The 15857-nt window shown below is 33.6% G+C and overlaps 2 protein-coding genes across 23 annotated transcripts; both read right to left on the bottom strand.

The window, feature by feature from the left end:
• Positions 1–766: 766 nt before the first annotated feature.
• LOC112733623 (uncharacterized) lies at positions 767–3912 on the bottom strand. Its single transcript, XM_025782654.3, has 6 exons — positions 3653–3912; positions 3492–3531; positions 3300–3389; positions 2522–2687; positions 1567–1831; positions 767–1172 (listed from the first exon to the last, which is right to left on the bottom strand). Exons 1-6 carry the CDS (start codon positions 3707–3709, stop codon positions 981–983), a joined length of 810 nt encoding a protein of 269 aa, XP_025638439.1. The 5' UTR covers positions 3710–3912; the 3' UTR covers positions 767–980.
• Positions 3913–5004: 1092 nt separating this feature from the next.
• On the bottom strand, positions 5005–11292 carry LOC112733622 (folylpolyglutamate synthase). Of its 22 annotated transcripts, none has more exons than XR_011869998.1 (17): positions 11082–11292; positions 10969–10997; positions 10689–10810; positions 10520–10585; positions 10100–10209; positions 9779–9839; positions 9052–9135; positions 8883–8939; positions 8709–8769; positions 8244–8290; positions 7810–7887; positions 7223–7387; positions 6516–7116; positions 6257–6431; positions 5978–6130; positions 5716–5870; positions 5005–5487 (listed from the first exon to the last, which is right to left on the bottom strand). XR_011869998.1 is itself a non-coding variant. In XM_025782647.3 (17 exons), exons 1-17 carry the CDS (start codon positions 11204–11206, stop codon positions 5428–5430), a joined length of 1743 nt encoding a protein of 580 aa, XP_025638432.1. In that variant the 5' UTR covers positions 11207–11292; the 3' UTR covers positions 5005–5427. The 22 variants fall into 22 exon arrangements, 4 of the variants coding, with proteins under 4 accessions (XP_025638432.1, XP_025638433.1, XP_025638434.1 ...); XR_011869997.1 differs by having other exon boundaries at positions 5716–5867; XR_011869995.1 differs by having other exon boundaries at positions 5716–5893; positions 6353–6431.
• Between the last annotated feature and the right edge of the window lie 4565 nt (positions 11293–15857).

The raw sequence follows: 15857 nt of genomic DNA, 5'->3' as shown, positions 1-15857 counted from the left end.
GCTTGAGTTCAAACCACACTCCGTAATACACATGTTAAGTGTTAAACACTTCCATTCAAGTTCCAACATCTAAAGCAAAGTTTAAGATAAGATGACTAGTGAACGGTGACCACCTTGTTTTGTTTTGAGTTGATGAGATCATCATTGTTAAATCTGCTACCATTTTAATAGGCATAATTTAATGTCTATCACATCATTTTAGTTTTTAAAAGTTAAAAGCAATGAATCCTTTCAAAATTTTAGTATCTGTGATACTTAGAAAACTCATTTTGATATATCTTCCTTGCTTTGACGTATGGAATATGAATAGCGATAGATATTCCGTAATATAGGACCCTCCCTCCTCACATTCTTGTTAACAAAAATAATAGATGTTATTTGCGTACCAAATTTGTTGTCTCTTTAGACATCTTTTAGATTTAACAATGGACAAGTAAAATAGATGAATAACAAATGAGAAAATTCTACAGTTTAATCTAATGATAGTAAAAATGGTGTTTAAATATATATAAATTTATATTGTTCTAAAACAATTGTCTAAAATGAATGTGTATTACTGTTTACCGTGGCAAATTTGTGCTAAAACGAGAGACATTTACATACATTTTAGCTTTCACCAAAGACATGAAATTAAATAAGAGATCCGATATGTTTACAAAAAGATGGAAACTTTTAAATGCAAATACTACACACCCACAATTGTTCCCCCCCTCTCTCCTCCCACAAAAAAATAAAATAATAAAATAATAATAATAAATAGTAATGATTGGAAAAAACAAAAACAAATAATATTGTAGAGAGCCCAAGAAAACTTCTTTGTAGCTCTTCTTGCATCCATCATCATCCAAAATACAAAAACCAATTCTGATGATGCAGACAATTCCAGTCATGTGTTAAAGAAAGTTACTCAGTGGAGTAGGCTAACAATGATTGTTGTTTAATTTGGGGGTATTATTCTGCAGCGCTGCAGCCCCATTTAGCTATGCAAAGAACCGAACCTTGATGAAGACTGCTAAAGCTATTTGCAATCCAAATGCAGCAATTACAGCCATTGAAAGATCATTTTCTTGGATGAAGGATTTCAGGTTCAAGGCAACAAAGGTAGCTGAGGCACCACCAGAGGTGATTATTATCATCCACCGCAGAACCCCAACTGGGATAAGCAATAAAAACTGAAAATATCACAAGTAATGAGCATTAGAAACATGGAAGACAACACATCTCAAATCATAAGTAGCTAGTTAATTACACAAAAGTTTCTGTCACAATGTACATTTGAAGCTTGAACATTTAAGATGATAAATAACAATGTATCATGAAAACATTTTATAATATATAATAAAATAAAATGCATGTCATGGCTATCCAATCTGAGCCTTATAGCTATTATATTGAACAGAACAGGAACATGAACTTGTACTGAGAGAAACTTTTCCATATAGGATCACATCTCCAGCACCCGAAATATGAATTAGTACAAAAGGGGGTGGGGGGTGGGGGAATCTCAGCAATGGTGCATACAAGATTAATTACACAATATGCCATATGTAGAAAACAGAAACTTACAGAGGACATGACGAAAATGGTAAGGGAGTATCCCCACAGGCACCAAAAGCGTACAAGGTTAGTATTTGAACGCATGTACTGAAGATAGAAGTGGTATGCCATTGGGACCACTAAGACATAGCCGTATATGGACCATGCAGCTGAATGCACATAACTGACATCAAAGTTCCAGTCATTAGCTTTTTTCACTGAAAAGTATGTAGCAAGGTTTCCCACTGAGGAAAGAATAAAAACCAATGTTGTTGAGATCCATACCATTCCATACCTACAATAATAGAAAAACATGGCATTACAAGATGCTCATTTAACGTGGATCTAAAAGAGGGAAAGGCCATTGCCTAACTCCACAGTCTAAGTCCATATCATAAAAGGTTAGTATCCCCGTTAGGCATACAAAACTTTAATTTATCAAGGTGGTTATTTTAAGAACTGTACTTTCATTATTCCTTTTTCCATGAGTGGCAGCATATATTTGTGAGTGGTAAAATTTCAACTGTGTCTGCTTCTCTGTGATGGGATGATAAGGACAAGTAGAAAGTGATGCGCTTATGCTTTATGGGCTAGGGTGATGGGAAGGAAAAAAATGTATGTTTTCAATCATAGACCATCAGTATTCAAAAAGCAAAATATTCTTCCCATAATTGAATTTATTGTGTATTTTTCGTACGTGACACCCATTTTTCCAAACCATGGTTACGGAAGTGAATGGTTTTGACTTTTGACATTTATTGTGGGCGAGAACAAGGCACACACAGGACCAAGATGAGGAAATGATAAAATGAAGAGAAAGCAAATGGCAGAAGCAAACAGGCAGCATTCTCCCAGTAAATGTTATGGTAGCAGTTCTATTTTTGCTTGATGCATAATATTTTCACATCTGAACCAAACCGGTAACTTAGTTTTGATTATTGAAATCATAGCAGGAGTGCTGCACGAGTCAAAAGTCAAAACTCACAAATCAGGGTTAGCATCTATCTTGCTGAAAAAATCATCACGGACTGGATTCAAGGAACATATCATTCTGTCTACAACAACATCCGTGTCCACATTGAAATACTGTGAGTAAGATGAGACACTAAAAACTCCCTGCCAGTTAGTTGTTGGCTGCTGCTCAAATGATTCTGCACCGATCAACAAATTAAAGATCAGTGAATGGCATTTTTTTGGACAGGAATGAATGGCACTATTATGAATTAAGTTGCAATAAAAATACAGAATTAGAATCAGTCTTATATCTGACTGCAGCATAAATCAGCAGTATGAATCTTCTCTAGGTCAACCGATACAACAGAAGATTACTTAGAATCTAGAAACGAGGTTAATTAGTTGGGATCCATATGCTCAAGTTCACCCCAACTTTTCAGACTCCCAATCTCATCCTTGGCCAAACACATGGAAGAGTGACAGATTTGGAAATGACAAATTCCCTCACAATTCAGAAAAAGGGTAACAGATTAATCCTAGCATAAAAAACTGAATGATGAAGGACAAATTTGTTACTTTCAAATCCTGAGGAACTAATTTGATGTCCATGTTTTTGTTTAGAGACAAGATTGAGGTTTACCTTTTCTCCTTTGATATAATCCATCCGTCGACAAAAAAATACTGAAGACATACCAAGGTATGTAGCATGTCAATTGTCAAGAATATAACACCAGAAAACAAGAGCTACAAATAGAAACATGCATCTCATATTTGGTTGTAAAGAAGTATGATAGATAAGATTGATATACCAGCAGTTTGAGCTGTAATAGGTTGATATACTTGTCCTCTTCTTCCTCCTGCATTGCTGGAAGGGAATGTTTGCATATTTGCCAAAGGGGCTGCATCCATTATCAGGGGAACCAAGCTTCAACGCAAGGCATTACAATAATACACAGCTCCAATTGAAAAAATTTAAAAAAATTAATGCTATAGTTACATACCATCTTGTTTCGTAGTACTCTTTTCTCCAGCTGTGACAGCCTGATTCTCAAACAGGAATAGTGATCAGAAAAGTTCATTGGCATCAAATAACTTAATAAAATTTAATTCCAAATTATATAAAACCACTTCAACTGCTAGGAAGAGGAGAAGGAGGACTCACCGGAACAGAACCGGCCAAATGGCTGGTGGGGAGGCCGGTGGTGTATGACTCTTCCATGGAACGCAAACTCACAGCAGCAACGTCTCGCAGCTCAGTCTCACGGTGGCAGCGCCAATCATTGGGGGGAAACGGGAAATGCGACTTGTGAGGATGATTGGTTTTGGATCAGAATTCTGAATCCCTAGATTCGGATTTGGGATTATTCTATTGCACTTGAACAAAAAGTCAAAAGCTCACAAAACCGTTGCTTTTCAACGGTCAACGTCTCTAACTGAAAACTAACTCGAATCATATTGGGCCATAGTTTGGAGCCGAGGCCCATTACTTTGTTGTAAGTACACATTAGTCATTGTAGAGTGAAAACTCTTACTATAGTTTTCTGTTTTCACTTTTCATAACTTCAGCAATTAGCTCTATCTTTTTACAATGAGTAAAACCCCTCCCGAGTTCCTAACTATTTATGAAAAGGATTTGATGCTCTTTGACTATTAGAAAATAATAACGCAGTCCTTATCCATTCTCTCCGTGGGATCGAAAGGCTTTTTCGGCGCCTCCTGGCAATTAGGTTCTTCCGGTTATTTTTTACCCAAAGACTGACAAGAGGATCCTTTCGATTACACAGAGAGAATGGATAAGAACCGCGTTGTTATTTTCTAATGGTCAGGAGGTACCAGGTCCTTTTCATAAATAATTAGGGACCGGAGAGGACTTTTACTCTTTTACAATTAGTTAATTTTGTTCATAGCAGCAACATAAGGTGTTTACCACAAGACCCTCCAGAAAAGCCAATAGTAATCATTGACAGAGCCTTTGAAATTATGCTCGAAAAAAAGTTATTTTCTTATACGATATAACCTACCTTGTATTTATCGTCTTTTTATTGTGAAAGTATGATGAACATAGATAAATAAAGATAAAAATTTATATATGAGAATATAAAGAATTGTATCTTGATGATATTCTCAGTTCCTCACAATATAACACGTAGTAATTTATGAGAATATATTTTCTATTACACAAAAATGTTACACAAGAATTCAACATTAGAATTAAGATAATGTAAACTTGTAAACTTGTAAATTTGATGTGTCTTGAAACCTTCTCTTTAGGATATAAATGAAGGTTTTGAATTAAATAATAATAGAATATTATTTACCTAACCTACTTACTAATTAGTGAAAATACACTATGAAAATTCATGCTTCATTAATTGATAATGTTTCATACTCTATTATGTATGATAATGCTCCATACTCCATGACATCCACAATAGTATCATTTTATAACATTTTTATTTTTATTCTTTAGTTTCAGCATCTTTCAATATATATATAACACAATCACAAAGGGCATTCTTGTAAAGAGTTGGCATTATGAATCCAAACATGTTGATTGTTGAAAGCATTAGTATGATAGTGACAACTTAATGAAGTTTATGTGCAAATAAGACCCTAGACTAGGTAGGTGGATTATCTTTTATCCATGTTCCTTAATCCATCTTTCACCTTTTCAACTACAAGAATCAAATTAAAAAAAATTGAAAGACATCCCACTAGGAAACCCAAACCAGCCTCATCTTGAAATAAACCACCAAGCTTCATCTACAATAAATTGTCCAAAACCAAGATGGTTAGTCGGTTGCTTGTGTTGAAAACATTGTGTTAGCAGTTTCCAACGATGTGTGATAGCTCTTCAAATCCTCAATGGATACTGAATGATTGAGAGGGATCTCTTGTGGGACAAGATCTTAGAATAGTTGGCACGGTGGCACTTGATCACTTCTTGATTAATTTCAACACGTCACCAACAAGATGTATAGAACCAGTTACAAGTACCTGATGTATGTATTGTATTATTTACCACACAAATGTTGCAGTTACATCCTATACTATGTATAAATAATAAAATTTGAAAAATAAAAATTGACAATAACACTAGAGTTGCATTTCAACTATTACTCAAGTCTTAGTATCAAACTCGAGCAATCATTTTCGTTAAGATAAATCTCAGTATACATGCTCATTTGTATAAGCTATTCATGAATTATCAATGTATAGGATTACCTGAAAACGAGTTGATTGATTCTGTTGTACTCTATCCCTAAGCCACTTGATAGCCACCGGCAACGAGGGAAACACTGCGCTGTGTTCGAAATTATTGGCACTCATCCCCATATCATCTTTTAATTCCTCTGAAGCGGCATCAGTACTCTTGCCTACTAAGCCAGCGGATCAGAAGCAACTTAAGAGTCAGGAAAATAAAAATTGTCATTTCCCAAAACTTGGAAACGAAACTCAAATAGATGTTGTAATTTGTATCATATACCTTTGTTCCCTTGCATGAGACTTTCCCACACTCTTTGAAGAGTTAACTGCCATGACAGGTTAATGTTAGTATCGGTCGGGGTTAAAGCATGAGATCCAACTTTGTGGTACATTGATAAAGCAGGCACAAAGAGAGCCTTTCTGAAGTAGACACCTATAATTTCAGTTTAGCTCTTTAGTTCTTAATCATAATGGTTGGTCATATAAAATATTCAGCATCACATTTTCCTCCATATGGAACTAAATAATCACAGAACTAAATGAGGAGAAGATCACTTACTTACTAAACATTTTTTAATTATGCAATCTTAATCATAATTGTTCATGTTATATATCATGATGTAACCATATTCTAGCAAAGTCCAGATTTGCGCACCATGATCAGCACATGTTTTCATCAATTGAGGAAGAAGCAACTGTGGATCTCGAACAGACATACAATTGAACAGCAAAATCTGCATAGAATTCAATGATTTAAAGAAGTTCCATGTCACAGCAACAATATCAGTCAAAACATTAGCATTTACATCCCATCTCACCTGATCTTTGTATTTCTTATAGACATGCTTTCGGTAATTGAGCCATGCAATTTGCTTCCAAGAGTTTTATGCTAGCATTTTTTTTTTCTACAAAGCAACTTGTTCTACAATTTTTCATTTTAATGGCACAAAGACATTTGTTGAATTTGTGTGCATGGCAACGGGATATGTTCAAGAGACATTGTGAATCAGATTTAACCTTTTAAACTATTTGACAGATATCAAACTTTGACTGCAAATTTTTAAGCTTGTACTTGCTGAACATCAATAAGAGATCATTTTGAAAATATTTAAAATCAATATACTCTACCTGTGTGGATTTTTTATGGTCTCTTTCACCTATATTCATCTTCACCATTCCTGTAGAGAACTTAGAATTATCCAGTTTCTGATGAAACGAAGTCTGGTCCTGGCCCTTAATGGCAAGAGTAAACCACCTTGCACATGCTTCCATGCTTTCAGGACTATGAGCCCCATCTAGAAAGAAGACAAGTTCATTTGAGGCTTCATTGTTGACGTGTTGATCAGGAACAATCTGGGCCCTTCCTTGCAGACTTGCAGTTGCTAACCCTTTTATGAATGGCTCTGGCAAAGTGTGTTGCTTCATGCATGTAGGTGAATCACTTCAGCAGCATGAAAAGAAAGGGCACAAAAAGGAAAAGAAAGTAAAGGGTCAAAATCAAACTATTTTCTTGTTAACAACTCACTGTTTGTTCCAAATTAGTGTCTTGAAGATGCCCGGTCATCTTCAGCCACATAGAGCATAACGCGACAGCAAGACCAGCATTTGTATATTGATGCTCACCTTCAAGCCCCAGTGTTGAACCATTTAGCAATTTGGCATCTACCGGGTTAACCACTTGAAGAGGTACCTATAGTTAACAGGATCTTTTGAGCTGATTGAACATGAGAACCAAAGAGTAAAGCTACACAAAAAAGGACAACCACAGTTCTATATGGTATAACAATATATCATCCATTTGACAGAGCAAGCAGATGTACCAACACAATCATAGGACGCATCTTTGGGCAGGGCAATTAAGTCATGTACATATAAACAGATAGTTCAAGATTCAAGTACATGGGATAAAAAACAATGACGAAATTTGCTTCCCAAATTTGGTAAGGTTACAAGTAATGCAGCCAATTAATAAACATAATTAAGTTGTAATATTATTGTAAAATAAACGTTCACCAACTAATATCCTCTTATCGGAATTTCATGAGACAAACTCATGTTTAGGTATTAGTTGTTCTGATTAAATTCTGGAGGAACATAGAAGAATTTACTTACATTTAACCGAGAAGCCTTCTCTTTAAGTACATGCATTGCTTCATCAGGCTGAGGCACAGTAAAAGCTGGAATCCGATGCTACATTAAATTATAAAATGTGTAAAAAAAAATTCTTTAGGATGAAAAGATTCAAACTCAGCATTGGGTATTACATGGAAAGGTAGGAAAGTATAAAGAAAAGAAAGATATTATCACAGGTTTGCTGCACATGACAGAGGACATTGTTGATATAAACTTCAAATGGAGTTGTTATTTTTTCTTTACAAAAAGAAGGAACCGAAATGGTGAAGGGCTATGATGAGTCCTTTATCAGCTGGGTATGAACACAACTCTTATTAAAGTAGATGGTTTACACTCTTGATAGCCTTGGTTTTTAGCAGCAGGCTCTCCTCTTCATTAGAAAAGAAGTAGAAACTTTTTTATTCTAAACTTACCTTGAAGATACCGGCCTTCTCACCAGCAATTTCTCCAAGAGTATTCCCTGTTAATGGAATCCCACAGATAACAGTAAACCCAATTGGTTAGACAAAATAAGTAGCTATGCAACATGAAGTTTAAAAAATAATACTTCACACATACAATAAAACTTCTTAAAAGGTCTAATTATTTTCCCATTTTCTTGCAGTCGGACATACCATCACTTAGGTTAACAAATTAAATTCCAGCATATGATAGTAAATATTTGTCATTAACAGGTAAAAAGGCATCCCATCATTCACCTATGTAACTTGTGGCAAGTTACATATTTCACCAGCAAATGAGATATTAGGCTGCTCAGTATGGGAAGGCAATGCATATCATGGCAAATATAAGTTGGTTATTATATCTCATGCTATTTCATGATTTTCATTAAAACACATCAAATAGCGGTTCCCATATTATAAAAATATAACACTTACCAAGAATCTCCATGTGATCATACCCAAGGGATGTTATACCACACACAACTGGTGCCTGCACCTGAAATATCGACACACCACATGATCTTGTTCCAGAATAGTAACTATTCAAACAGCTTGATAGTGGCAATATTCTAGAAACCAACAAATTTCTGCTGAAATGATTATACATACCACATTTGTTGCATCATACTTGCCACCTAAACCAACTTCCATTATGGAAACATCTACCTACATGAAATGTGATAATAAAATAAGTTTTGTTCATTTGTAGGAAAAATGTACACATATTATTATCGGTATGGAGCATTATGTGTAGCAATTCAAGGCAAGGTAATGAAACCTGCTCAGCTGAAAATATCTTGAAGGCAAGTAAAGCAAGGAAGTGGAAGAAAGGAGGCATTGGAACCTTGTCATCAGTTTTCTCCTGTACATCCCGAAATAAGACTCCAGCTATGTTAACACTATAAGCAAGCACATCTAGATATAAAAGTTTTACCAGAGTCCGAAAACATCATTTTGAAGTGAACACTTTGATGATCAGGCATGTATTAGTTTAATAGTATGGTATTGTTGTCATGCAAATTGAAATTGGGACTATGAAAATAGAAGATTTTATTGAAAGTGCGGAGAACAGAAGTTGGCTGTGCTAGGATTATCATACTTGTAATTAAACCATTTCTTTTTTATTGATCCAGATGCACTCGGATAATAAAATATTAACATTAATCACTTTGAGTAATATCAACATGCTCAGAAAATCATTGATCCTCCAAAATCAATGAAATGATCCAAAAGTAGTAAAAATAAAATTGCTTCAAAACTTCAATGCATTTCACAGAAAATATCCATCTTTTCGCTCTTAACAGTTATAAATAAAGTAGTTCATAGACTGCAAGGATAAATCAGAAAATGTACCAGTAGTTCAATGGGAGTAGAAAGACAACTTGTCTGGTTCAGAATATAAAGAGAACAAAAGAAAGAAAAGCATAATCTTGTTTACACCTTAAAAGACCTTCTACGATAAATATTTTAAATTTTTAATCAAGTATTTACTCACAGAAAGATACCTTTAGTCTATCATAACACCACCAGAAGTATGCCAAAAATTTCTCTTCAGAGATTTCCAGACTGCAGAAGCAAGAATAATGCTAATAAATTAGAGTGCACTAGTTATCTGAATTCAAATACATCATACAATGTAATTTAGTAGGTATATGAAATTGGATAAAAGCATAGATTTCAAGGGTGATGATGTTATGGTAAAGTAATTACCGAATAGCGATGTAAAAGGTAAGTTTGTTACAAAAATCGTACTAATATGCATAATAACAAATAGACTTACTCATAGTAAAAGGAAAGAAATCAATCTGTGAAATTGAAATACTCACCCATCTAAACGAAATCTTTCTCGGATATCAATTAGGTGAGGAGAAGTAAAGAGCCCAGTGCGAAAACCACAGTTTCGTAAAATAGACTCTGTGAAAGTGCATGTAGATCCCTGTGAAAACACGGTGTAATTCATTACAAATGCAAGAGTAAACACTAAAAGTACAGCTGGATAAAGACTAGAATCCATAGCTAGACCTCGGTTTGAGACCACAAAATTCAACTTCTCACTGAATAGAATACAGCATAAATTCCAAAACTATATAAAGTTAATTATCAAAAGCAGTTAAGTTTCAAGTCTTAGCAACTTTAACAGATAAAAGAAAGTAGAGAGAGCAAGTGAGCATCAAGGCAATGAACGATTCAAGTGCCCTTAACATGCCTTCAGTCCCGAGCAACCATCAAAGTAAAAAAGAAAGTACCTTCCCTTTAGTGCCGGCTACATGGATGATCTTCATATTTGAAATCGCCTCCTCCAAATCTAGCATCTATGCAATCAACGGCACGCCATTTTGTCAACATCACCAAGCAACTAAGCATGTCCCAAGAAAATGGCCAAGTATTTCAGAAGCAAATTCACAAACACCATACCTTCACGTACTCAAACAGCACGTTGAATCGTTCCTCTAAATTGACATCACCAACACGAGTGCGTCTAGTGATCAGAGAAGACAAGGCCTCCAATGCTTCTTCATAGGGAGTCATTTTATCTCCTTGTGCAAAGAACATAAAAAAAAAAAAAAAAACTACTTTGAATTGAAGGCAGAGCACATTGACGTATAGAAAAGAAACACCCAATGAAACAAGTAGATGAAAACAACCCACGTCTGAAATTCAAGAATAGGCGTAGAAATGAAAGGAAATATAATACCTTGAGACATGGGTATTGTGGAGTGAAATCTGAATAAAAGAGAAGCCAAAAAAAGTGAATTGGGTTACAGATAAACGAGATAGAAAGATAGAAAGATAGGGAGAGAGAGTTACAGGGTGGAATGGAGCTTGAAACGGAGGAAAGTGGTGCTGGGATTGAAGGAATGAAAGATGGAAGGCGTAGTGTATGGGGTTGGTGAGAGTGAGAAGGAGCAAAGACATAACAATGGCACTGCCATTTCTTTCTTCTCTTATCTCTCTCTCTCTCTCTCTCTCTCTCTCTATCTCACAGGGTATTTGCGGTTGGTGGGGTTGTCATAATGCCACGTCACACAATCATTTTTGTGTATTTTTTTAAACAAATAAATGCTATTTGTACATTAAAATCAGCCACTAAAATCAGCCATAGATGTATTTATGTATAAATACATGTATGGTTTACACTGTTAGATGATTTTTGAGAGAGTGACAAGTGTCTTCCAAACCTTTTCTTTCTTTTGTGTTTCGCTCTTCAACAAAAAGCCAAAACCTTTTTACCTGGTGAAAGGTTATTAGAGAAGATCTTTGTCCAATTGTTTGAAGAGAGTTAATCCGGCAGCAATTCCAAAACCACCATTTAGGGAAAAAAATGAAAATGCTAGCTTCTGATTAGATGATTAGGGTAAACAATGGATTGAGAACTCATTGTCCCTCAGGTAATGAAGTAGAACACTCTTTGCAGCAATTTGATTGCGATCTTTTCCTTTCAAATCAGGATTTGAACACCAAATTTTGAGCGCAATTTTTTCATTTGAAATCAGAGTTCAAAATGACATCCTCAAATGCCTCTACCACACCGAAGATGCTCCTCAAGGTCTTTTCACTCACAATTTTTGTTTCAGTTTAGCTTTTGAGAGATTTATTATTAACATTATTAATATTCTTTTTGTGGGTTCAGATATGATAGAGATGAGGGCAGAAATAGTGACGATGCTAAAGTCGCTGTCGCTGCACCCCTGGCGGCATTCCTTCATACCCGGTTGGATGTGCAGGAGTTGAAGGCTAACAAGGAAGAATTGCGAGTAGAAAAGTTAAAGGACAAAGAGGAAGTAGAGGACTTAACTTAGGAAATGGCTGAGCTACGGTATCGAACTCTCATCCCTAGACCTCAAGCTTCATCTCTCCAATTCAAGTAATCGGTACACTCCTATTTTATCGATACCCCATCCCTCATTTCTCTCTATTTTTTTATAAATTTGGTTCCAATTTTACTTTTTATGATGTTGGGTACCCTTAAAGTTGATAACTTTTTTACCTTTTTACATTTTGCTCATTAACTGTCTGTGACGAGCAATCCCTTGTGAGTGTGTGATCATTTATCCTTCACTAAATTCATTAAAGAAGATGAACTTCATGTTGCTGCTAAAACCTGAGAGGTTATTTTGTCGGAGAAGTATTTTTATTGTGATGGTGTTGTGTATTCATTGTATCACCTTTGCTTATCATTTAGCTGCAATTTAATGATACTTGCTTGCTTTATGATCAGTTGGCAGGAATGGACCTTTGGTGGATGGATGGAAGTGGTCAAGGCCTAATGGAGGGCATGCAGGACTAACATCAGCATTGAAGACATAAAAGATTTAAACAAAACAAGGTATACTCAAAACAAAACTACATTTTATTTTTTTTAAAATATGTTTTCTCAAAACACCTTTCTTTTTGGGTGTTAATCATAGGCCAAAATGATTAAGTTGAATTTGTCATTTTTCTGTGAATGATATGGATTGAGTTCTACTAATGTTTGGAGCAAAATTTATGTAAAATTGATGATTATGTCCAAGAACTAATATGATTGCTACCTTTTAAATTGATAATATGCTATCATAATTTTTTTCTCAACTAATAATTAAAATTAAGAAGTGTTTTCTCTTTGTCCCCAAATTTTAAAATAGGGAGAGAAGAAGTATGATATAGAGGGTGTGAATTTGGATGAAAAATATAAAGATTGGCAAAATAAATTGCATTCTGATTTTTACATTCTTAGGTCGGTCTGTTGGGATAATCTTCTTTGTTTTTCTTGCACTTTTTTTGCTTTGCCTCTCTACTCTTTGGTGAATAGTTTAAAAGTTTGTATATTTGAATGAGTTATAGGAGAAGCTAATATTTTTTGTTTGATCATATCGTTTGTTTTGAAAGAAAGGGATTTCGATGCTAAAAAATCTGCAAGGGTGATTGATGCATACTATATGCTTAGCAAGCCTTTGACTACTAATTATATTGTTGTTATCTTCTTTTGTGAAATTATTTGCTGAAGATTGGTAATGAATTGTTTGATTATACTTAATGATGACCAATTAATTTTTTTTGTTTTATTGAGTAATAATTTTTTCTTTCTTTTTTTTACGTAATAAATGTTTGATATCTATATTTTAAAGCAAATATCACTGTCCCTTATATTTTACCGAGTGTTTTGCAGATTTTTTATGTTTGGTGGACAGAATAATAGAAAAGAATTGGGTTGCTTTGGTTTCATCCGATGATAAATTAGGTTACTATATTGAGTGATTAAATGTAAGTGTAATGGTGTCTATTGCATAAATTTTTTGTGTATAGATGTAGTTGCATGTGTTTTATCCCTTTCTTTTTCTCTTTTAAAGGAAATGTAAGTGTGTTTGTTTGAGTAACATTTACTTACTACACATGATTCTTTGAGGCTAAGTTTATCCATTTTCCTCCATCATATATATAAAATTTTAAATCATTTTATTGTGTTGAAATGACTTTAATTCTTTTTATCATATAGGATATATATGTGTGCATTCTTGAGATTTTTATTCTTTAAAGAGATAAGATACTCTAAAGAGTACTTGAGTACTTTAAAGAGTACTTGGCTATTCTAAAAAGATAAGATATTCAACATTCATGAGAAATATTTCACTCATTTTGTTCTGTTTTGACAACTTCTTTTAAACATTCATTATTTTCGTTGTAACATTTTTTCTTTGTGAGAGAAAATTAATTGCATCCAAAATTTTGATTAGCTCTTCTCATAATAGCTTAGTATTTTTTCTTTCTTTCTTTTTGCTTAGTGTTTTATTTTTATTTTTCTTTAGTATATAAAGTGGATGAACATGATAATATATGTTAGGGTAAAGTATACTTTTTGCCTCTGAAGTTTGACAAAAGTTTTAAAAATATCCTTAAGTTTTATTTTGTTTCAATTTTATCCCAAAAGTTTTCAATTTGTATCAAATATATCCTCGACGGCTAAATTTTCAAAAAATTTAAGACCAATCTAACAATAATGTATGAAAATTATGCTTGATTTGCTTGTGTTGAGGGTTGTTCTTATGAAATTGTTATTGAATTGGTCTTAAATTTTTTGAAAAATTAACCGTCAGGGGTATATTTGATACAAATCGAAAACTTTTGGGATAAAATTGAAACAAAATAAAATTTATGGATATTTTTAAAACTTTTATCAAACTTCAGGAAAAAAAAATATACTTTACCCTATATGTTATTATATGATGTTTGTTTTATGTATAAAAGAAATTTTATATCCAAATCTGTGCTACATAAGATAAGTGAGGAGTGAGGTAAATCAGTTTAAAAGAGCAGAATTTGATATTCACAAAAGGTTTAACATCCTTATATTGATAAAAGTGACATTTTTTATCCTAATTAACTCACAATTTGAAGGTAAATATTAAAAGAGTTTGCAACTGGATGATTCCTTTTATTTAAACCCTGACGGAAATAATTTTCATAAGTATCATAGAATTCCTAATTCTAATCATTCACTTGATAATTTTTATTTTCATTTCTTCAATTACAATAGCAGAAGAAAGATTTAGTCTTTTCCATTTGAGAATAACTATTACATGACTATAATTCAAGTAATAGATTGCTGACTAACATTAGAGTAGGAGATGCCTGTATCTTGACCATAGCAGTTATTTGTTCACTAGAGTCCCTTTTTTCTTCTTCTTCATATTGGTTTATAGCTTTATTGGATCAGTAATTGAAGTTGGGCAAACTTATAACGTATATTACTATATGTTTTTTTAATATAATTGAATTCACCAATTTAGTCAGTGTTTGGTTATGAGTTTAGTTGCTGCTTCAATTGCAGGTCTTTTTGCGGAGGGAGAAAACATTCAGTCAAGGCAGAAGAAGAAAGGGGCAGTAGTTTAAAATTGGCCGGTGATTCAAAGGTTAGTCCATATTTTTATTTTCATTTCTTCAATTACAAAAGGATTAAAAAAGATTTAGCCTTTTTTTTTCTTTTTTTTATATTGGTTTATAACTTTATTGGATCAGTAATTGAAATTAGCCAAAACTTATAAATAATGTATATTTTCATCTTTTTTTAATATAATCAGAATTCACTAATTTAGATTAGCGTTTGGTTCTGAGTTCAGCTACTTCTTCAATTGCAGGTCTTCTTGCGGAAGGAAAACGGATCGGCCAAGGCGGAAGAAGAATGGGAGGCAGTTGGAATTAAGAATTAGAATTATGATTTATGTTGTGATAAGAACGAACAACGTGGATGCCCATTCCCATGTAAAACTCACATTTTCAAAGAAGAAATGACATTAAATGCATGTTGAAATTAAGCTCCCAATATATGTATAAATAGAGGCCTTTGCCTCTGAGAAAAAGACAAGCATACAATTACAAATATTTTCATTTCTCTCTCTTTCTCTCTTTACAGTAATAAAACAAATGCAATTCTCTCTCTCTTTACTTTTAATACTTCTTTCTATCTTTACATATATATACATATTACAACATATAATATTAATGTATATATATAAATTATTACTGAGCTAATTATATTAATGCTAGAGTCTTCTATTTATATATTTTATTTTATATTTACATCTTCCTTATTTATTTAGTTGTTTT

This window comes from Arachis hypogaea, chromosome 13, assembly GCF_003086295.3.
Source record: "Arachis hypogaea cultivar Tifrunner chromosome 13, arahy.Tifrunner.gnm2.J5K5, whole genome shotgun sequence".
In the NCBI taxonomy this organism is placed as follows: domain Eukaryota; kingdom Viridiplantae; phylum Streptophyta; class Magnoliopsida; order Fabales; family Fabaceae; genus Arachis; species Arachis hypogaea.
Note: the sequence above shows the minus strand (reverse complement) of the source record. Positions and strands in the feature narration are given on the sequence as shown.